The sequence below is a fragment of the Astatotilapia calliptera genome, chromosome 3 (genome assembly GCF_964374335.1).
Source record: "Astatotilapia calliptera chromosome 3, fAstCal68.1, whole genome shotgun sequence".
NCBI classification, from domain to species: domain Eukaryota; kingdom Metazoa; phylum Chordata; class Actinopteri; order Cichliformes; family Cichlidae; genus Astatotilapia; species Astatotilapia calliptera.
The window spans coordinates 36369926-36394029 of NC_137424.1; the positions used below are offsets into that span (position 1 = coordinate 36369926).

The following is a 24104-nucleotide window of genomic DNA, read 5'->3' on the forward strand; positions in this document are numbered from 1 at the left end:
CTGCTGGGAAAATAAACTAGATAATAAAATGCTGTTTATTACCCCGAGAGGAAGCTATCAAGAATTCACACTTAGGTTAGATTTAGGTTTTAGACTTTCTCAGGCTCTCTCTTCCTCTATTTTTTCCCGTTTTGTTTTAGTAAACAACTAAATGGCAAAGTTGCATTTAAATTGGACCACTGTTAACTCTAACCACATTGCTTTTAATACAGTGTTAGCTGTAAATATGAGATGAATATTTGGGTGTTCCTTCTATAAACAGGGATTTCTTCTCATAAGGACGACTCCCCGCACTGTCTAATTGTGTGACAGCTTTGAGGCGAGTATGCCACCAATGAGTCATCGTGGCTGCCGATCAGATTGCGATACATTTACCTATAAAGTCAAGCCAGCTTACTCCTAATCCCACTTTGGCTACCAGACACTGCCAATTTGACATGAAAGAAGCACTCAGCTAAAGTTGGAGTTGTTTTTCTTCAGCTCTCCCTGGCAGAAAGCAACCTGGTGTGACTGGATGCTAAGCGTGTCTAGAGCAAAAAGAAGTTGGGTTAATATTGTTATCTGTCAACAAGTAGCACTCTGTCATGAATCCATTTGCTTCTGAAAAAGACACTCGATCCTTTTGATTCCACCTTTGCATTTCATTAGCACACATTCCTCGCTGATGTTTTGGCACCGCGGCTGCTTTACTGACATTGCACAGTAAAATGTTTTTATTTCAACAGCCTGGAAATCGTTATGCAGTCTTTTGTGTGAGTCAATATCTGTTGCTTTGCGTTCACACTTTTTTTTTTTCTCTGCAGAATTTTAAGCAACAACAAGATTCAAGATCTCAGAAATGGATCCTTCTTTGGATTATTTGCTTTGGAAAAATTGTGAGTATCGTTATTTCCTCAGCCTGTGATTTAAGAGAGCATTAATGTGTCAATATTAATGCTCTGTTTATAGCACATTGAAAGAAAGCTTTTTTTTTTCTTATGCTTAGGTTGTACAGAAACATAAATCGTCACTAATGCACCTCACATATGTTAGTCTCAAGCTAAAAAAAACCCTCATAGTATTTCATGTTATATCTGACAGTGCATTAGCAGGAGCCATTCATCACTTCCCAAGTGAAGTTTTGGCTTGTGCAGCAGGAGGTTTGTTAAACACACACTGGCATCGTGTCGGCAAAACATCCGAGTCGCCTAAAATGTGACGTTTTGCACACCTAACTTCAATACAGGAAATCTGTCTAAAGTGAAAGACTAAAGATGGTACTAGAAAGGCCTAATTATAGGCATAGCCACTAGGGTTGGTTGTTATCTGCCTGGCAATATACTCTCAGCACACAGCTGCTGGAGTATTCTGGGATGGTTAAAGAGACACCGCGGCAATGAAGTATTGATGGCCGTTGAAATCTGTAAAGAGGAAAGTTTTATAGATGTGTTAAGGCATTTCCACATACAGTGGCTTGCAAAAGTATTCGGCCCCCTTGAACTTTTCCACATTTTGTCACATTACAGCCACAAACATGAATCAAGTTTATTGGAATTCCACGTGAAAGACCAACACAAAGTGGTGTACACGTGAGAAGTGGAGCGAAAATCATACATGATTCCAAACATTTTTTTACAAATAAATAACTGCAAAGTGGGGTGTGTGTAGTTATTCAGCCCCCTGAGTCAGCACTTTGTAGAACCACCTTTTGCTGCAATTACAGCTGCCAGTCTTTTAGGGTCTGTCTCTACCAGCTTTGCACATCTAGAGACTGAAATCCTTGCCCATTCTTCTTTGCAAACAGCTCCAGCTCAGTCAGATTAGATGGACAGCGTTTGTGAACAGCAGTCGGCTGGTACCTGATGTTACCAGCCAATGTTGGCTATCTGCTGATCTGTCTGCATCAGTATTGGCAGTTGTGACAGCCGACGAATGAAAATTTTAAAAGTAAAGTAGAGACGAGAAAAACGCCTTCATCCAGCCGTCCTCTCCTGTTGAAACATGTGTTTGGAACGCCACAAACGCATCAAGCAGCTGATCAGAGCAGAGTCAAGTGAAAGCAAGTAAATACTTACACAAAATAAATGTTACGAAAATCTGTTTATGCTTTATTTGTCCCCCCAAAAAATTACCCATGTACAAAACATATTAAATTGCCAAATTCAGAATAGATTTTCAACCTTGACACTAGTGTACAGAATTCTGAATATGACTTTATGTACTGACTGCTGCCTGCGTACACACATTTTAAGAATGTATTGCTGGCATCAAAACATTTTTTTTCCGTTTCAGAATTTAGTTTCAGGTTATTATTTATAATTATATATGAGATTTGACTAACTGGAAATTCACTGCACTCTTTTCTTTTGGAGAGGATACCAGATTTTTGGAAAAGAAGTTTTAATTTGTTATTTGAAACAGTCCTGGGACTTTCATATATCTGGATTCTTTATAGATTCACAGGCGAAGTCTCTATGGACTATTGAATTGGGTCACTTGTTAGTTTTAGTGCTCAGGCCTCGAGGATAAACAGGAGGCTGCATGTTTAATGCTTTAAAAAAATCTTTGATCTTTCTCTACCAAGAAAGCCTTAAAGGCTCTTGTGTATTTTGTCTGTGAGCTTGCAGTTGCCTTGGTTGTAAAATCTGTACTGCCTGACTGTCGCGCTGTGAAACTACAGGCGGGTTTACCTGAAAACTGAGCTTTCATTGCTCCTCACAGACCCCACCTCCTCCAGTCCACTCTCAGCCAGCAAGGTGAGATCACTAAAAGGCTTACTTGCTTTTGTCATTATAAAAGGGCAAGCCAAGGCCAAAGGTGTTAGCAGTGTAATTCCTACACGCTACACCGCTCTGAAATAGTCCTATACTTTACCTCTTACCTTAAGTTGCACTCATTTTTCCTCAAACTCTCAAAGCAGGAAAAAAATGCAGCACAAATCTGTCTGAATGCACTGAGGCTCTCCATCTTGCCAGCCACCCCTCCTTCCTCCCGCCTTCACGGCTTTTCTTTTCCCTTCTTTTTTCACTTTACAAAGGGACTCTCCCTCATTTGGACGGCCTTAATGCAGTGGTGACGACTGAGACAGCAGCTGGCTGTGAGTGCCAGAGAGGGGTAGAGAATCCATTATGCCTCTCAGGCAAACTGCGTGAAATTGCAAAGTAACTGTGGAGACCGCTGTGTTTTGTTGGGGCCAAAGGTGTCTCTGCATGGGAATAAGCCACACAGAATCCCCATTATCTCCCCTCATAGAAATAGGAGCCAACTTGGGCGACCGTCACATGCTAATTCCTTTCTAAATCCAGTGCTGTGGGGGAATTATTGTGGGAAAATGGAGCTAGTATGTGGCGTTTCCTGAAAAACTGTTTGTGAATTCATCAATGGTATTCTGCAAGCAAGCATCACATTCATATAAAGGTAGATATAAATGGGTATTGGAACACAGCCTTTACTTAATAGACTTCAGAAAAGAGGATTCTGCTCATACGGCTCTAATTTGCTTAACCCGTAGGATTCATGTTAGACTATGTAACATTTTAAAATATTGAAAAATTATTACACAAATGAAAGGTTAAGTTATACGATTTTAAATGACTCATTGCTGAGTTCAGCATGCTTCTAAATCCTAAAAAGTTGCAAATATTTTTACAAACTGGGCATTTTAATAGTAGTATAAAGATTTGAAGATACAGGTTTTGTAGTTTTAAAAGCCTAGTTCCAATTTTTGGTTGAGTTCAGACTCGCCCTTGTACTTTCTTAATAATATGGTACATATTTTTGATGGCTGATATTTTTCAGTTGCATGCAAACACACTAATACACACAGTGTGTTTTGGCACTGTCTTGCTGGAATAGTCAGTGCATCTTTGGATGGCAACAGAAAGTCATATATATATATATATATATATATATAGATAGATAGATAGATAGATAGATAGATAGATAGATAGATATAAAATATAAAAAAAATTGGCATTAATGGTGCCTTCATAGAACTGTAAGTTACCCATGTGATGTGCAATAATTCCCCTTGCATTTACCTTGTGACCTGCCTTAATTCTCTGTGGTATAGCTTCAACAAGTTTCTCGAAACATTCCTCAGAGACTTTGATCCACATCGACATGATAGATGATCACAGAGTTGCTGCAGATTTGTTCAAATAATGCAAAATTCCTATTCCAGCACATCCCAAAGGTGCACTGAGATCTGGTGACTGCATTTAAGTACAATGAGCTCACTGTCATGATCAAGAAACCAGTTTAAGATGTTCAAAGATGCCCTGATGCAGACCCCTTCTGTCAGCTCAAAGCAGTCTGGCCATTCTCCTCTAACCTCTGCCATCAATAGAACTGCCAATTTCTGGATATTTCCTCTTTTTCAGACCATTCTAAACCTTACAGATGGCTGTGTGGAAAAATCCCAATAGATTAGTTTCTAAAATGCCACGTCACATTCAGAGTCCCCTAAATCACCTTTCTTCCCCTTTTTCAGGGCTCGGTTTGAAGTTCAGCAGGTCATCTTGAGCATGTTTACATCTTCTTCCTGAATGATCAAACTCCTCACAGTCTCTCTAAGGGAACGCCCAGCTCCCTCGACAATTTCACAGCCCCGTTAACACAAAAAGCTTTATAGTCTCACTTTCAAATATGCCCTTTTGGCAACAGGAAATATGACATACATGTTTGTGTCTCTGCCACTCCAAAGTGTCAGTCCAGTGCTGCTGTTAAACTGTTAAACCGTGTTCCATAATGTAAGGAAAAGAGTGGGAATCATTCTAGTTTGTATTTATAGTATCACATCAGTGCAGAAGCCGACTGAAATGAGTGTGGTGATAAATAATGTGAGCGACATGGCAGTATGCAGCTCAGTATTGGCAGGTATTGAACCCCAAAAGCGATCATGTTCTAAAAATGATGCTGGTGGTTGGTTGAATAGCGCGAGCTTCTCTCTCTTCAGTGGAAATGCGAGTCTAATGCCAGAAACCTTCCATATTCAATATATAACCCACCATGCCAAAAACAAACTTGGAAAAGAGGCTTTCATTAATCTTATATTTACATGACACATTTTTAATTTGTTTTAACGTGCATATGAGTAACACCTTTGGAAGACAGCATACACGTGCCCTGAAATATTGGCAGCAGCTGCAGATCCACCCTTCAGTTTGTTGCCAGTTCAAGACCAGTGCTGGAGAACACTTAGAAGTATTCAGCCAGCTCTTTCTGAGCATGACAAAAGAAGAAACCTGGCGTTTTTCGCCTTGCAAATAGATTTAAAAGGTACCAGGTCATGTGTGGTTGGATGTCTGTGGAATGAGAAGTGTATTTATATTTGGCTAATCCACATACTGGAATAACAGAGAGCTATGGTGTTCTTTTTTTGCTATTAGTAGTAGTGGTTACACCAGCAGATCTAGAGCTCAGACCTCCAGCAGACATTATTTTGTAATTCTCCTGGTTAAAAGCACTCAACACTGAGCTTGACATTAGTCTTTTTGGCAGCTATGCGTTTTGATCATTGAGCCAGATGGAGGGAAAGCGTTCTTTTCTGGCTTCTCTTGGACCCAGTTGAGGTTGCCAGATTGTGTTTGTGTCCTCCAACTGTAAACACTGAAACTCTAAGCAAAGTTTACACAAAAAATAAATTAGCTTCAGCAACAAGCAAATTACCAGACTCAACACGCCTGTTTATGCACCCAGTACACTCTCCAATCTGGCTCTTCCTGGCTGCGACGGCTCTGCAAGGATATTTTTGATTTCTTTGTCCTGCCTTCTCATTTTTCTCTCAACACAACTTCACAGAGAAGCCAGCACATCAAAAGTTTTTAACAAGCAGTAGTTTTGTGTGTGTGTGTTGTTGTTTTTTCAGTCTCTGACTTATCTGTGGCCACATACCCGCCTTCAGATGACAGTTCATTGACATCAAACAGGCAGAGTTACCCAGAGGCCTTTTGTGTGGGTTCAGGTGGCGACTAGAAAGCCTCCTGAACCTCGACTGTAATGAGTGACTTGGCAGTGCCAGCACAGGTGAGCACCGCAGGAAATCTCTGACCGCGAGCCTTTGAACCTCAGGTTTGGGAGGTTTGTGTGCTTGTGTGTGAAGAGAAAGAGAGCAGCTTTGAGGCTCAGGTTGTCCTTGACAACAGCTATGTGGTGACAAAGGGTGTTAAGTTTGAAGAAGGGATCTTGTCACTGGGTTAAACAAAAATGCATGCATAAAAAGTTTTCCTAGCAGGAACCATGTTATTATGGGTGCTGAATGTTGCACAATGAAATGTTAATTTCAGATGATGGCAATGGAGTCTAGTGGTTACACTGACTGTTCTCAAAGTAGAAAACTGGAAAGATTTCAAACTACTGAGCACAAATCTGGAGGTATCTCACAAGCGCAAATGCAAATCCTTTTCTCAAAGCCATATCAAGAAATTTCAAGAAAATTTGCAGCAACCAGATATATACAGAACGATGTTTTATTTCAAGCCGAGAGTGTTCGCAGATGTTCTTTCTGATCAGCAGTGTTCCTCGCTTTAACTAAAGAACGGTAAACATAACTGTTTTGTTAAGGAGACTTGGATGATTGATTAGCAACACCGTTGCAGTTGTGCTGTCTTGTTGCTGTTTGCACTGCTCAAATCTTTTCATTTTTCCACAGGGACCTGCGGAGTAACATGATCAGTCATATTGAACCAGGAGCTTTTCTTGGCTTGCCAGCACTAAAGCGACTGTGAGTATTTCTGTAGCTCTGCTGTCTCTTTAATGTGGTTTCTCTATGTGTGTGTGTGTGTGTGTGTACTCCATATTCCCACATTCAGGCCCTCAGGGATTGCCGAGGTGTTCTTGTTTTTAAACCTTTCAAAGGATTGCCTTAGTTATATTTCAGTTGAGAACAGAATCTTGTTAGGAGACAGATTTTGTTCAGCTTGTCTTCTCTTAAACTATTAATTGAAATTGTGTTTTGTTGGTCACATGTTATTTTAACCCTTTAAAGCCGGTCGGAGCGGGCACGCTCGGTTTTGCGTAACTATTTTTAAATCCCGGTAGCTCTGCAACCATGTAAGCTAGCGCAATAATTTTTTTGCATATGAAACCGGAGGAGTTGTACTTACATCTTATGCCATCAGCTTGTCCTAGGTCACGGTTTCCTTCCACATATAGCTTTGCAAAAATTGCATAAAAAGCGCTTGCAGCAACAAAAACATAATATTCAAGAAACACGCTTTGCCGATCCGATCAGCTGTTTGTAACACTTCCTACGTCCATCAGCGCGAACTATCGCATATCCGCCATGACCTGCCCGACACCGGAAGTGACATCATTTTCGTAGAAATGTAGTTTTTTACCATCAGGGCCTTGTAAGGCTATACTGGTGTTTTTAAAAGTTATGTTTGACTTTATGACTTTCTGTGTCGTTTCTGGGATGCTTAGAAGTCAAATTGCACTGCTGGAAATAGTTTATTTTGATGCATATGCTTTTTTTTTTTGCTAATTTGCATTATAATACTTATTTTAGTTTTTCCTGCAGTATATAAAAATTGCTGAATTTCAAAAATAAAACTATGAAGACACTCAAAATAAATTTCCTGTGGTGGGATACTACCGTATTTCCCGGACTACAGAGCACCTGAATATTAGCCGCACAAGCTAAAATCAGGGGAAAATCCTGTTTTGTACATACATTAGCCGCACCTGACCAAAAGCCGCAGGTGTTTCAATGTTGACTTATCATATGTAAGAGAATATGCACAAAGGGAATTGTCAGGAAAGAGATGGCTGTTTGGAGACATCACTTTTATTAATATTTTGAAAAACAAGTTATAGGTACATATTTGCATAACTTTTTAGGTATATGTACAAGTAGCGGTAATTACAAGTACGAAACATGTACTGTGCTTCATAAATGAGTAACAAATGTAGTACATAACAATAACCTACAGCACACCAGAAAAATAGATTCGGACTACCTTTTAGGCTCAGGTGCAGTGACACGGCTTTAACAAGAAGAAAAGTCAGTCATTCACCACCATCTTTCTCTTCTTCCTGCGCACTAAAACCACCAAAGTCCTCTTCTCCAGTGTCGGATACGAACAGGCTCAGGATGGCTTCGTCATCCACTCTCAGCTTCTTTCCTTCGTTGTCACTTTCAAAACCAAAGAAATTTTGTAGTTTATTGCACTTTTTTGCAATTTATGTAATTACTATATACTTAATGCAGACATATTATTAAAATTTGGGCTATAATGGTTGTATTGATGTATAGCAACTTGAAATGCTCCCAAAAATGGCCCTACAGCATGTAAATATATAATATAAGCTCTGGCGGACTTGGTTCTATGGTAGGTCTTAAAGGGTTAAACTATTTTCTCCTAGTGATTTGAAAAACAATGTTATTGCTTGAAATCCACAGATTTTTTACTAGGAGTTGGTCAGAGTCCAATTCTGGTGCTTTCTCTCTGCATTTGTTCTCTCAAGAGCAGTTGTTCTAGCACCTATAATGGTTAAGAAGCTACTGGCACAAGTCTTTCTGAGTTTCTTAACCAGTAAAACATAGTATTTCAAAGAACTTTGAATTTCAGTCTATGTGGGAGTTACTTAACAGCAAAGATGTGTAACTTCGTGTGAAAAAAGCTTTTTGAAAACCTGATTTTTAGGTAAAGTCAGCAGGAAGTTTCAGGTTATCTTTTCTTCTTGAAGATCAGTTATGTAACCTCAGATTGAGCTTTTTGTTCTTTAAAATAAAGTGTTTTGATGTGAACTGATGAATTCACGAACACGGGAGACGTGCGTCATCATCTCGTGCCTGCCATGTTGTTAATGCCACTGCACGCAGTTCAGACTTGTGCCGTGCTGGAAATGTTATGTAAATGTTACTGGGAATGACCCTGTTAGGCTGCCTTCACAACAAATTAACGGGAAAAAAAAGTTCTCGTCTGAATCGGGCTTATTGCTACTGGGTTGCTTTGTCTGGCCAGAGATCACAGCACACACCATGCAGACTTATATTTTTTCGCACTCAGACGTCTTTTAGCACGTATGCATGTGTGATGTCTATGAATATCTACGGAGGATAACTCTGATATGCAGAAAACGTAACTCTCAAATCCATCTGGGTGCCGCGTGCTTGTTTAGGGCGTCGAACGTAAGCGCGTCGCCGCGTGTTTCCCTTTTTGTGGATGTGCGCGCATGAGAGCGAGAGCAAGAACACAGCATGAATTGGAATGATCCGACAGCACCCAGTCCCTGCCAACACAAACTTGAGCTTGGCTGCTGCTGTAGAGCAATAAGAACGAGACAGGAAGGCAGTCAGCTCCTCGGATCAGAATTGGCCCCGTTTCCTCCTCGATGCATATTCTCTGATGGATACGTGCCTGTCTATATGTCCTCTGCATATTAAAATCTAAAACACACACAGATATCGTTAAAGGCCTTTCTTATCGCCACAGAGATCATCGTGGAAACACGTGCTCCAGTTTACAGTTTGGCTTTGTAGCAAAGTTTAATTGGCCCCACCGCCTGTCTCAGTTCATTTCAAAGGGTAACAATCACTCGGCTGTGAAAGGGAGGGAGCACAGAAGAGCAAAGGAGACGATGAGGTAGTACTGGACTCTGGGAATGTAAACACAGAAGCCCTACATCAAGGCTTGGCATTACAAGCGACACATTCGCTCGGCTTTTTTAATATACATTTTTTATTTATTTATTTTTTGTGAAAAATAGGAGTGGAGTTAATTTGCAGACTTTGCCAGTTTTTATGGCTCATTCATATGTCATAAGTTTTGCCAGGGTTTGTAATGTCATGAAACGCCTCAGAAACTTGGCACGTAATGCTTTAGCCCTTATCTTTGACTTTACTGTAGCCCCCTCCCCAATCGCCTAATTAGAGTTTTCCCATCCTCACTTCAAGATGTGCCATTTGGAGGCCTCATTTATCTTGCGTGCCATGTCACAGAGCACAGGAGCATTTAAAGCGAAGGCTGCAGATTGAAGGCCACAATAAAAAGCTCACATTTACACATCTTAAAGGAAAGATTGTGCTGCAGAGAAGAGAAACAAGTTTCCAAACTCCTTGAGAGTGTCCCCACTTTTCACTCGTGCCAGAATATTTACACTGTTGTACACCACACGCAGATCAACTTCAGGGCTCCAAAACCCTGCATTAAAAATGGTCCAAAGCATTCATTACTCAGTATTTATTAGGCTCCAGAAACACTTGTTTCAAAGCCCACAGCTCTTCACTGTAGCTTCAGTGCAGGTTTTTCCATTAGAGTGCACACTGAGACGACTTCCAGCATCACTACAACATCATTACGGTTGTGTGTGTGTTTTTCGGGCTTAGGAACGTTCGCTCCAAATCAAAGAGAGACGTTATATAACTGTTTTGACAGGCGATGCGGCGCTCGTGTCGATGAGAAGACAGAATGCGTAAAAACTGGCGCATGTCTCCACTGAATTTGTGTTCAGCCCGCACCAGTGACAAGTTTAAAAAGAAAAAAAGATGTTAAGATGGGTATAATAATGATCTCTCTTACAAGAGAGCTAACATCTGATCTAGACGTAGTCAGCTGCTCCCAGCTGGGTTTCTTTATTCACGCTGAGAGCTTGGGTATAGGCCGCGCTGCTGGTTACAACCCCGTGGGCCAAGATAAGTATATCCCTTACCTGACTTTACACACAGTTCACACACTCAATTTCTCCACACTAAAACATTTAAGCAGACTTCTCCCAACACTACAGCATTCTCAGACCCTATGGATTCCTTTAGGCTCGGCGCTCCTTACTCGGCATTCCTCCCAACAGCTGAACGATTCCCACTCGAACCTTATCACATCGGGCTATTTTTGCTTCAGCTCCTCAAATGTGCTGCTCTGGAGCGCTCCTCTGTGCTGTTAATTTGCTGCGTGCCTGTGGCCAAAAGACATGCATGTGACTTCACTCAGTAACAAAGTGACACTTTTTTTTTTTGGTTTTTAGCTATTTTAACAAATATTCTCGAGGCTCCTGGTGTAGCTGTAACTTTAGCAGTTGAATCCAGGCGATAACCGGAGATGAAAGTACGCCCGCCTCACTTCTATATCCTTCCCATGACACACAAATTTGGCAGGCCCGCAAAAGGAGGCTTTTTCTTTACTTCCAAGTGAAACTAATAACCTCACACCGTAAAAGTCCACGGCCGGCACCTTAAGGCGCAACACCAATAATTACATAAATTCTGGGATGCTAGGATATACCTGCCAGCTGTTTTTCAGGTATCATTTTTGCATTAGTATCACCTTCCTCAAGCACCCGAACATATAGTTTTGCTGGCGGCAAGCTGAGGTAACGATCTGCCTTTTCTCACTGGCTCTTGTTTCATTTCTTGCCACTTTGCAACAATTGGTTTCCTCGCACAGAGGTTTATATGTTACAGCTATAACAAGGGTTTGATTCAATGCTGTCTCCCTGGAAACTGAAAAATTGCCACCTAGCTTTCTTGTTTTGAAGTAGGTTTTTGGATAATGTTAAAAGCTTAAATTAATGTTATTATTGAACCAAAGACCTACAGTCTACATCTAGTAGATTATAAGGATATACCATTCCCCTCTTCTCAGTATTATATTTTAGTGCCATTGTTTTGGGTTTCTGGGTCGCAGCATTAATTCAGAGGTTTTGGTCTCACCTCCATCATTAGCCTTGGTCCCAGTCACAGCTGTATTTGGAAAAAATACAAATCTTGTTAGACGCCACAATGTGGCAACTAAGTCAGTTTCCCTCTGACAGGATGCCAGAAACACAGCTTAACCAGAATGCTAACAGTGCTTAGTTGCACTACTGTTACTAGATTTATGTGTTAATGAAAGAAGTAGTTAATCCACTGAAACATTTTACTTTTTATTATTTTAGTTTATTGAGGTCTTTGGACATCAGAAAATATTCAGTACTTGCGCAATAAAATGCATCTTTATTATTGTAATTATTAGCTGTAGTAGTATTGAGGTTGTATAAACATCTTTATGTATATCCCTTGATGATGATTATATCTGCTGAAGGCGGTGTGCTCCAGCTGACCTGGACCTTCCTTCGGTGAATATTTCTGAATGTTGGTAGAGTCAGTGTAATTCACAGAGGCAGCCTCCATCTTTTCCCCGTTAAGCCCCTGAACCGTCTCCGAGTTTCCTTTTTGAAAGAGTCTCTGACACTTCCATCTGATGTTTGCAAGAGACATCATGTCAGGTCACATGAAGGGGAGAAACACACACTTTTCCTGCATTTGACATTAATCACGGGTGATTAATCACCTACCACAGTGTTGCTGTGCCTTTGATGTGTAGGTTCCCCCCGCAGGCCCACACAGACATTATCTAAAATCACCTTGGAAGTTGTAAGCCTGTCGGCTGAATTTGGAGATCTCTGTCTCGACCTGCCTCTGTTGAACTTGGCTTTTTTCTTTTAAACCTACTGTTTTTTTTATCTCAGCAACTCAGCAGCGTTTCTCGAGGTGTTCATTTATGTTCTAATACATTTGCAGCTCAGATGAAGACAACTCGATGATCTTTTAGCCCAGTGGTCCCCAACCTTTTTTTTTTTTCTGGCATACTTTTCAAGTAACTTTAGTAAAACTCATTTAAACTGGATGCGGACGACTTTCAGCTTACGGCTTCTCAGTTATTGTTACCATTGAGGTTGAAAGACCTCAGAGGAGGAGATTCAAGTAGTCAAGGATGGTAATGTGACAGTGAAGGATACCAGGGATAGGGTGATCTTCTGTAGCGACTCTTAAAGGCATCAGCTGAAAGAAGAAAGAGAAGATCTGTTATGTTCAGTCTGATTTCTTTATCTATACAATTAGCTAGTGAACTCCTAGGGATTTAAATTATTTGTTTATTTTTTGATCATTACTTATCTACTGTAATACAATTTGTCTGCTGTTTTGTGCCAATTAACTTTTCTGTCTCACTTCATTAAACGTAGTAGTACAGCTAATCTCTGACTACCCCTGGTTAAGAGTCACCGTGGTAGAACAACACGGCTCTTAGATTGGTTTATTTTTTCAGCTGTCAAACAAATAAAATGTCATTCTTCTTCTGTGTGCACTGCAGAGACCTGGCCAACAACAGCATCAGCTGTCTGAACAGCGACATCTTTAAAGGTCTATCCAGTCTGATCCGACTGTAAGTCATTTGCACTGCTGTGAATGTGATCTAGTCATGTCTTTATAGTACATCCCAAATAAAACCTCTTTTTTTTTTTCTCCCCTCTCAGAAACCTTACAGGGAACATGTTCTCTTCATTGGCTCAGGGGACCTTTGACAGCTTGGTGTCTCTGAAGGCGCTGTGAGTATGCTCAGCTTGAAAAGAAACTTCATGCACGTGGCCATTGTCAGTCTGTTTGATGGTGCTCGATCACCTAAACTGACCCCAGGTGTTGTTTTTGTCCATCTCCAGGGACTTCAAGACACCTTACCTGCTGTGTGACTGCAACCTTCTCTGGCTGCTGCGCTGGATCAAAGACAGGAAAATCTCTGTAAGGAACACAGAGTGCTCCTACCCACAGTCTCTACAGGGTCAGTCAGTTACCTCCATCAGGCCGGAGCTCTTTACATGCGGTACGGAGACACACACGCACACGTTAAAATATAATCGTTTGAACATCCTGCAACAGAACTGCATCATTTTAATTGCCGCTGACTCGGATCTGCCATTTGTCCTGTCTTAAACATGTCTAAATAACTGAGCAGCAGCTCAGACGACTGTACAGTCAAAATGCTGCGCTGTCCCTTTAACGTCTCTGTTTTGGTATCAGTGAGGTTAGTGTTTGGGTAACAGGGGCTTGTGCAATGACACGGGAGATAAGACAAGGGCTGCCCAGGCCAGCGCTGCCTTTGTTTGTACTTGCTCATGTCTTATCGGTTTGGCACTCATCTCAGTGAGGGATTATGAAATGTATGGCGTAGATTTAGCAGAAGCTGCTGGCCTGACATGAATTACAAGTGGCACTAAAAGTACTGAGAATTTAAAGATGCAGTTTTAAGTTGTATAGTAAACAGAACTGGAAAAATGAGCGACGCTTCATTTTTATTTTGAGAAATACCGCCTGACTCGCCTGCTTGTTTTCCTCAGACGCTCCACTCGAGCTGCCCTCCTTCCAGCTGACCCCATCCCAGCGGCAGGTCGTCTTTCAGGGGGACAGCCTGCCGTTCCAGTGTCAGGCCTCCCTCGTGGCAGAGGACATGCAGGTGCTGTGGTACCACAGGGGCCACATGGTCAAGCCTGATGCCACTCAAGGCATCTTCATTGAAAAGCGCATTGTGCAGAACTGCTCGCTGATTGCCAGGTATGAAGATAGGTGTTCGTGTATTCTGCAGTTCATAGGAATTTATATAGCCACCTTGACCAATTAACATAAAATATATTATATTTTCATGGTTTCCATCAGTGCATTGACCATCTCAAACATCCAACCTGGTTTTACGGGCAACTGGGAGTGTCGGGTCAGGACAAGCAGGGGAAACACCACCAGGACGGTCCACATTGTGGTGCTGCAAAGTTCAGCCAAGTACTGCGTCCCTGAACGTGTCTCCAACAACAAGGGAGAGTTCAGGTGGATACTTATTCCTTTTTTTTCTCTTTTTAAACTTAAAACCACTTAAAACTCAAAAATCCAGTGTGATGGAATATACCAAAGGTGAAGTAATAAATAATTTCCTTTGTGATTGAAGTGTATTCTTGCTGTGTTGGAGCAGTTGCGTTATTGTGCAAGCAGCACCCCCTTGTGGCCAAACGGTGTTACTCCTTCAGTTACCAGATTGGACCTATTTTGGCTCACATGACACAGCCTGAAGAGGAAATAAACAGCAATTTATTTAAATCCTCCCAGGTGGCCACGCACCTTAGCAGGGATCAGAGCCTACCTGCCCTGCAACCGACTGCCATCGAGCGGAAGCACGTACTCGGGCAGCTCCAGTGAAGAGCAGCGGGCTTGGCGTTACTGTGATCGCGAGGGCCAATGGGCAGAAGAGGATTATTCCCGCTGCCAGTTTCAGAAGGATGTCACAAGATTCCTCAATGTCATCAACCAGGTTTGTATCTGGCCATTCAGGCTGTGATTTGATGGTTTTGAGCTTCCTCGTACCTGTGGCCCACAGCTCTCTATTCATGCCCAGTTTTGTTTTTCCTAGATGCCTCTAAATGAGAGCAATGTGGTGACTATAGCTCAACGCCTGTTTGTCTACACGAAGGATGCTGCCAACTTCTCAGACAAGATGGATATCATCTTTGTGGCTGAGATGATCGAGAAGTTTGGGAAGTTTGTTGAGAAGTTTAAAGACGTAAGTGGATGTGCTTATGTGTTCACATTTAATTGTTTCTCTTTTAAAAACTTGGAGTATGCACTGCTGAGTTGGATGTAGTTGGAAATCTTGTTGTGTCTCTTTGTCTCCTAGCTGGGTCAGGTGATGGTCAGCATGGCCAGTAACCTGATGCTGGCCGACGAGAGGGTGTTGTCGATGGCTCAGCGTGAAGCCATGGCCTGCTCCCGCATCATCGCCTGCCTCCAGAAGATTGCCGCTTACCGCCCAGCTACACCTCAGGCCTTCCCCCTGGTTAGCCTCACCAACAGCATTTAGACATGTTGCACTACAGATTATGTGTAACGCAGAGCTGCATTTGACTCTTTCTGTTGTCCTTCCAGACCTCCCCTAACATTGCACTGGACGTCCACTTTGTCAAGGTCAGCGACTGGAATGGTATGTCCTGCGTGTTACTGCAGAGGGCCATCCCTGAGCGCCCCATCGGCCAGGACCGCCAGCTCACCTTCAAATGTAACACAAGCAGCTCGTTTTCCAGCATCTTTTACAAGGTCAGCTCCTGCCAGGAAAAAAAACTAGTTTGCAGTTTCATTAGGCGGAACTTTTATTTGTGGACAGCTTCTGAATTTATAAATGAATTCATCAGATTTTAGTCGTAACAGCGTCTTTTGAGTAGTTTAACATGACAAGTTGTTCTTTCATTGTGTTTTTTGTCTTTATAGAGCACTGCAGCGGAGGCTTCCCTGCAGTTTCCCCAGTCTCTCCTTACTGAGGCTGTACCTCCTGGGCAGCCAGAGGACACGGTCTACAAGCTCCACCTACTTGGCTTCCACAATGGCAAGTTTTTTCCATCCACTGGCAACTCCTCCCAACTTGCTGATGGAGGGCGGAGGAGAAGTGTAGCCACACCTGTCATCATGGCCAAGATAGGTGAGTCGTGATGTTGCAGGCATAGTGGTAAACCCTAACCTGACAAAAGGTCAGCTCTTCTAATCAACAAGGACACATTATCAGGAAACAAACTGAAAACTTAAAGTGCTTTACCCCACTGTGTACTTGGCATCAGATGGCATGACTCCACGCGTCCTGAAGACCCCCGTTAATGTCACCCTGCGCCTGTTTGCCCGCGGCTCAGATGCTGTGTCCGCCTGCTGGAACTTGAGCCAGGCGGGAGGTCAGGGAGGATGGCAGAGCGACGGCTGCCGCATATTAGACCATCACGACAATTTCACAACCATATCATGCAACTCTCTGGGCAACTATGGCCTGCTTATGGTAGGTTGGGCTGCCTCTTTATGTTCACTGGGGAGTTTGTGAGGCGATCAGCACCCGTGTGCACAGTATGACCTCACTGGCCCTCTAGTATATCTCTTTATGATCTCATTCTTGTTTCAGGATCTCAGCGCTATGGAATATTCCTCGCCAAGCATTAAGCCACTGCACCCGGTTATCTACGCCACCACTGTCATACTCCTCCTGTGCCTGGCCACCATTATTATAAGCTATATCTACCATCACAGGTAAGAGAATAAACCAGTGGTATTGAACGGCTTTCCCATTAGCCCCCTTGTCTCATTCATAGCTCTGCAATCTGTTGTTTCTGCGACTGCAGGTCTGTCCGAGTGAGCCGGAAGTTTTGGCACATGTTGATCAACCTCTGCTTCCACATCTCCCTCACCTGTGGGGTTTTTATAGGTGGCATCAATCAGACGCGATTCTCAAGCGTCTGTCAAGCAGTGAGTATACAGCGCCCGCACACTCCGAGCCTCTCCCAGCCTCCCCGCCGCATTTGCTTCCACTTTGAATGTTTTCTAGGGATAAGAAGTTGAAAAAGTTGCCTTTGGCTAAAATCACTGCACTTGTGAAACTCTGAGGGTGGGGTGGCATAGAAAGATACTGTAGCTCGTTTCATGGCTTGAGGCAACCCTGCACCTCTCCTCAAGGTGTGCTGGAGTGGGACGCACTACTTTTTCTTCTTTCTTTTTCTTTTTTAAATTGCACCAATCTGGATGCAAGACCTTGTTGATTTATTGAATGTGCTTTGATGTAAAATGATATTTTCTAATGTTAATATCCAACTCAATGTGATGATGTCTTAAGCAGAAGATGCACTAAACAAAAATATCTACAGTGTGCTCCGTTCTCTTACTTTTATCGATTAAAGAATAGAGCTGAAGAGGCTACTATAATGGTCCATTCTCTCCTAGGTGGGCATTTTGCTGCACTACTCCACTCTCGCTACCACTCTCTGGGTGGGTGTGACTGCAAGGAACATTTACAAGCAAGTGACGCGCAAGGCCAAACGCTACGAGGAGCTGGACGAGCCACCGCCACCGCCGCGGCCAATGCTGAGGTTTGACTCTCTCACCGCAGCAGATGTGTGGCAAAAGTGGTGCCTTTTTAAACTACACCCTCCAAATGATAGCCTTGTCAACCGTCTGAACATGTAGTAATTCTACTAATGGCTTCAGAGCTTTTGTTTCACCCAGTTCTATCTTTTTATTATCCTGGAAGTGAAGAAATGAACCAGAGCTTCACTTATTTTGTGCCTGCTTCCTTTGCAGCATGTGTGGATCGCACAGGCGCAGTTGAATTAATAGCAGTACAGCAAAATCCGTATGCTTGTAAATACCACATAAACTAGACTCAGGCTCTTTAACTGTTCAGATAAACAGGACTGTGCATTTTGTCCGTTGAGATGTGTGCGTGTGATTCTTCCTGTGCATAAATCTGTAGCAGCAGGCAGCTTTTATAATGTGAACCAAGCTTGAGCTGTCGTGTGTTTTTTACACAAATTACAGACGTAGCGCAGGACACGCTACGCTGTGTCATAAAACTTATCTGTATATATACTCAGCATACCTTCCCTTAAATGTGTATATGACATTTCTGTTGTTATATGTGGCCACATTTTAGTGAGGCTGCCACCACACGGTGTCACTGTAGAAGCCCGAAGCATCACCTGATCTCTTTTATTTCCTTCATGCCTATTTTATCATTCAAAGACTGAAACAGAACTACCTCTCTTTCCTTTCTCCAAAAGGTTCTACTTAATTGGCGGAGGGATACCCATCATAGTCTGTGGGATCACTGCTGCAGCAAACATCAAAAACTACGGCAGCCAGATCAATGCGCCACAGTAAGTAGAACTTTAGTCATTAAAGTTTCCTTCTCTTGGTTTGATTTCATGGAAACGCCGTGCCATTTTATCTGGTCAACAGATTCACATATTTTTCTACCTTCTGTCTTTAAGAGAAATTGACTTTGTGGTTGTCCAGGCCAGACTGCACTGCATTAGCTCGAATATTTTTATGAGGGAAGGTTTATTCCCTCCAGTTCTGATTATAGATGCCTTTTAATGATATGCGCATCCAAGCAACGAGAAACTGCTGCCAGTTTACAGCGAGCTCCCCCGCCCCGCTCTCTACGGCGGCAGCTGTTTAGATTGTGTAGCGTGGCTGACTAATTGAGAAATCTGGAGCCGTATCTGTCTTGGAGTCTTTGGAGCTTAATTAATTTCTTGCAACCAAAACAAATTCAGCCTGTGTTATTAAATGTAATGGGACAGTAACTGTAAGAATGAGACGCAAAACTTTTTCCAGAGTAATTTCGAGTTTCTCGGGTTAATAATCACAGCGACAGATTAAGACGGGGAGACGAGGTATTGTTTTAATGAGGGAAAACTTTACCATTAGCATGTTCGGTAAATTTAAATGAATGCTAAACGTTGAGCCTGATATAGAGTTGGAAAAAAAAGCCACATCTGATGTCTGAATCGTCTTATCTCTGTCTTCATTAGTTGCTGGATGGCGTGGGAGCCGAGCATCGGAGCATTTTATGGCCCGGTAGTTTTTATCATCTTTGTGGACTGCATGTACTTCCTCAGCATCCTGCTGCAGCTGCGCCGGCACCCTGAGCGCCGTTACGAGCTCAAAGAGCCAACCGAAGAGCAGCAGCATCTGGCTCCGGCCAACACTGAGGTTGGGCCCGATGCTCCCGGCAGCCACTGCCACCCCCTCACCCTCCAGCTTCAGCCACATGAGGCGTCCTCTTCATTAGTGTTTCCCCCCCACACTGTGCCACTGTCGGCTCTGGAGAACGAGCACACCTTCGCTGGGCAGTTGATGGGTGCAGCGGGGGCATTGGGGCTGTACGCAGCCCTGTGGGTGTTCGGCGCCATGGCGGTATCACAGGACCACCCTTTTGATTTAGCTTTCACCTGCTTGTTTGGGGTGGCGGCGCTGGCGCTCGGGGCCTTCATGGTTGCTCATCACTGCGTCAACAGACAAGATATGAGGCGCCACTGGTCCCAGGTCTGTTGCTCCGGGAGACGAGCGTACTCCGCACAGGAGGACACCCTTCTGCCTCAGCCAGGCGTGGCGATGATATCCACGACAGGATCTGACAACAAGGCAGATGGGGAGTCAGCCAAGTGCGGCCACAGCAGCGCGGACTCTTCCTATACAAACAAGAGCGCCCCGAGCATGCGCAACTCCGCCCACGGCAGCAAGCTGACCAATCTCCACGCGGAGGCTGCACAGTGCAAGTCAGCCTCAGCATCAGCGGCAGCCAATGGCGCTGCTATTTTGGACAACAGCCTGACCGAGCATTCACTAGACAATGAAATCAAAATGCACGTGTCACCGCTCGAGGTCCAGTTCCACCCCGTGAACAACGCGAGCAACCCGGCCGCCACCGTCGCCGCCACCGCCAACGGCCACATAAGCAGGCATCACAAAAACAGAGCGCGCACGCACAGGGCGAGTCGGCTCACCGTGCTGCGAGAGTACGCCTACGACGTGCCTACCAGCGTGGAGGGCAGCGTGCAGAGCGCCCCACACAGGAGACACCATCACTACGACATGGCAGCTCGCAACAGCAGACGAGCGGCCTACATGGCGTACAGGGAGCGGCATCAGAGCCAGCTGCAACAGGACAGCAGCGACAGCGCCAGCCTGCCGCGGCGCTCCCGCTACTCAGATAAAGGAGGCGGCAGCACGCTGGGGAAAGGATCTGTGGTAACCGTAGAGACTGAGCAGTCGGTTACTGCGGCAGGGTCGAGCTCAAGTAGAGACTCTGCTTCTGCAAAGCAGCCTGGCAGCACGGGACTGGAAAGCCACCCTAAGTCTTATGGGCTGAACCTTATCACTCACAACGGTGGCGCGCTTAAAGAGAATGGACAGGCAGTGGCTGTAATTAAAGCGGACAGTGCAGCCGCAGTAAAGACCGGCTTGTGGAAACATGAAACTACTGTGTAGCAACCGTTTCTGTGCTAAAGACTGCATAATAATGTGCTCACAACTTTAAGCTGTGAATGTCTGGTTTAGTTGTTTGATTGTACTTTTTTTTTCCTTGAAAAAAGAAAAAAATTGGAAAATAGTAGCCGAATTATGGCCAATGAACTGACTTTGTAGATATGTTTCTGTAAATGTTCTATTTTTATAACTTTTAATCCACCACTTTGAGAGTTTTGTACATGAAACCGCATGGTCTGAGCTGTGTGGCCCTGTGCGTACCGTTAACCTGGAGCCTTTCCCCCCCGTTTTCTAGTTTGTTCCAACAATAATTAAAACAAAAGTTCCATTTACCTAATTTAGAGATTTGTTTCTTGCACTTGCACCCACGATCTCATCTTTTGCTCTCTGCAGCCACTGCAAAGGTGAGTCAGAGCTGTTTTGTTTCCAGGAATTACTCTCCCTGACAATATATGACATGCTGGTAATTGGGTTTTTCGCTGACCTTCAGGTGGCCTCGGGTTCCTTTCTCTACAGTGGTGCAGCACTTTAATTGCAGCTGGCTGTGGCTGTGGGCTCTATGGGTGTTTTCTTGCTGCCTGCTGGCAGATTTGATGAGTGCGCCTTACTTTCGGGGCACCCGCTGTCTTAATGCGCCCGGCTGTGATTGACAGCTGACTCTCAGGGCAAGTGAAGCTGCCATGAGAAGAAAGGATAATGAGAGAAGTGTCTTCTTCTCCTTGCAGCGCTTTCCATTCTCCATCTCCTCCACAGCTGACAGCTGAACTGGAGTTCCACTCGCTGCTTGACATCGCTGTTGGGGCAGAGCGTGTAAGAGACTCAAAGTGTGATTTGACTGCTTGAGTACTCAAGAGATGAATTGCTGTGACTTTTTGCTGGGCGAATGCCATGTAGCATGTAGACTTGGTGGTTCTGTCAACAGCAACGAGCTTGATGTTGGCTCAGCTCCCTAGCTGTGTAAGAGCATAGGTATATAATGACTTCATTTGCCACCAGTGAATATTTGGTGGTAAACTCAATCACCACTGAAACACATGAATGCACAGTGTTGTGTTTACAGCAGAATGGATGTAGACGATTTAACATCACCCAATGATTTGTGGAGATGTGATTTTAGCAAATTTTAGGAACCTAAAGTAATCAAATACACTAATACCTTCAATCCTGGTTAACATGAGCCAAATGTGCTTCTAAGTTTATGTTAAATAGATAAATAACAGGAGGAGAATATGTAGTAAAATTAGACAACCAGCAAGCCACAGTTTACTTAATGTAGTGACAGCCCTAATGCAAAACTTTACATTTTAATATAATTTTAAAAGGATCCAGAATACACGTCTCCTTCCTAAGACAGAAATGCACCAGGTCATTGTAACAGTAGGGTCTGAAATTTAGATGCATGTAAGACCCAACTGGTCGACTACTAAGAGGGTTGAAATGCACTGACAGCACAAAGTGAGTCATTGGAAATCCAGTGCGATAACCTAGCTAATGATGATGCAACGCTACAAGCGAAAGCTGGGAACAGACCGAGATGCTGTAAACTGTGGAGAATTATAATGTTAATGATTCTTCCTGCACTCAGTTTTGCTTTTTAAGATTTTCAGCCTGTCTTGTTTCCCTCGGGGAAAACTCTTAGAGTTTAAGATATCTGCTCTGCTGAAAAATGACTAGCATTTACTTCCCACTGCAGTGTTACAGTTTCCAAACAAGGGGTCAGGAACACACGACAGTCCCTGCGACTTTTGGGAGGACCAAGCTCAGACTAAATGACAAAACAACTTGTTCCGAGTGATGTATTCACATCTTCACAGCCTGCCATTAACTAACCAACATAAAATGTTGGAAGGTCAGACGTAAAACTACGCCAGCAATTTTTCACATGTAGGAACCGATCAGTAATCGCCGTCTACAGATCACCCCATTCACAGGAGACACCGAGAGAGACTGCAGCTCCAATAACTCCAATTTTTCATTAATGGCATATTAATAAAACACATATTTCACTCGGGCAAAGATATATTGCCTGGCCATCTTGGATGTGACAAATTATAATAAGACTTTTGAATTATGTAGAGAGCAGTTAGGCCTTGATTAGTGGCAGGCTCGCTGATTCCCCGGAGGCATGAAAGACTGATCTTCAAATAATCGCAAAGGTTCTTCAGCGCTGCCATCTGTTATAAAGTTCATTTGAGGCAGTCTGCGTGGCGGGGAATGACAATCGGAGGGTGTTGGTGCTGCGTGGGGAAAAAGCTCATCAAGGCAAATAAACTGATAGTATCTCGGCTTTAAGATCACTGGGACACCTTGGGCAGAAATCGATAATAAATTAAGATAAAACAAATTAAGTCATTTAGGCCTTTTCTTAATCTCATTCGGGAGTCTTGGGGTTAGATCACCCATCTCCAAAATAATAAATCAGCGATGAGAGAATTACATTCAGACACCAAAAGCATCAATTACAGCTGAACGCTTTATTTTCAGACATGGCAGGATCTCTCCGCCCCGTTTCCACTTAGTGTGCTCTGTAGAGCGCATCCGAGCACAATTCCTTACCGGGAGGCCCAGGAACGACCAACATCAGACAAGTGATGTGTTGTTTACATTTTCCAGTTGCTGCTCATGGTGCCTGGAGGAAGCATCTGGCTCTGTTGTGGAAGCTTGCCACTGGAATGAAGATTGATACTTTCTAGTACATGAAGCCATCTGACTGCTGATTGTAATTACGTGGATCTGGCTGTCCAGAGGATCCGCTTTCTGCTTTTTTCTTCTTAACTTGCAATATTCTCGTTACCCAATAGAAATCTGACGTATATTGTATATTCTGGCAAGCTAAAGGAGACACTTTAAATATTTGCAAATGAGGTAAACACGCATCAATGTTAAGGTTATATTTAAAGGGGACCTATTATGCTAATATCCAGCTCGATGTTTTTATCACAGGAGTCCGCTTTGTGACACCCCAGGTAACCTGAGGTGAACCTCTCTCTGAAACAAGCCCTCCTGTCTCTTTAAGAACCCTTCTCATGTTTTCCAATTGGCTCCCCCTCGCCTGGCTTCCTCAAAACAAAACATATATGTATTCACATAGATATTTGTTTTTATTTGTTAGTTAAATACTACATAGAAAGATGTCTGATTTAATGTGTGGCTGTCCAAAAATCTTAAGGGCATTTCCCAATATGCAAATACACAATTTATCAAAACAAATCATATACAGATCCAGTTAGTAATTAAAAATGACAACATTAGATACAATGTTAAAATCTAAAGTTATCAAATGCCCCTGAGCAGTCCTTACCTTTAAATGTGCCTCTCTTCTCCTGTCCTGTCTGTCTTTTTACATCTTTGTCCATCTCTGAAATTACTTTGCACTGTTTTCTGTCCCTGAGAAATACAGTTGCTGTACCTTTAGCTAGCAGACACACTGTGCGACCGACTGTTGAGCTAATACAAATGTTGCATTTTACCCGCCACTCAAAAATGCTCGCTCCTCTTCAGTAGCGCTAGCTAGATGGTCAACTACAACTTATGGCTGAGTATAAACACTATAAAGATACTTTTAAACCTCAAGTAACGGGCTCGTTTT

At 43.3% G+C, this 24104-nt stretch overlaps 1 protein-coding gene across 1 annotated transcript in view; it reads left to right on the forward strand.

Annotated features, from left to right (window-relative positions):
* The window catches only part of adgra3 (adhesion G protein-coupled receptor A3), a 28790-nt gene extending 7938 nt beyond the window's left edge, over positions 1–20852 (forward strand). The window contains exons 2-19 of the mRNA XM_026161847.2: positions 804–875; positions 6632–6703; positions 13053–13124; positions 13216–13287; positions 13399–13559; positions 14074–14287; positions 14390–14554; positions 14831–15032; positions 15132–15281; positions 15396–15554; positions 15644–15811; positions 15983–16190; positions 16327–16535; positions 16656–16780; positions 16873–16996; positions 17468–17613; positions 18304–18399; positions 19060–20852. Coding sequence (XP_026017632.2) covers positions 804–875; positions 6632–6703; positions 13053–13124; positions 13216–13287; positions 13399–13559; positions 14074–14287; positions 14390–14554; positions 14831–15032; positions 15132–15281; positions 15396–15554; positions 15644–15811; positions 15983–16190; positions 16327–16535; positions 16656–16780; positions 16873–16996; positions 17468–17613; positions 18304–18399; positions 19060–20518 — 3874 coding nt within the window. The 3' untranslated portion in view covers positions 20519–20852. The remainder of the gene's footprint in view (positions 1–803; positions 876–6631; positions 6704–13052; positions 13125–13215; positions 13288–13398; positions 13560–14073; positions 14288–14389; positions 14555–14830; positions 15033–15131; positions 15282–15395; positions 15555–15643; positions 15812–15982; positions 16191–16326; positions 16536–16655; positions 16781–16872; positions 16997–17467; positions 17614–18303; positions 18400–19059) is intronic.
* The last annotated feature ends 3252 nt before the right edge of the window (positions 20853–24104 follow it).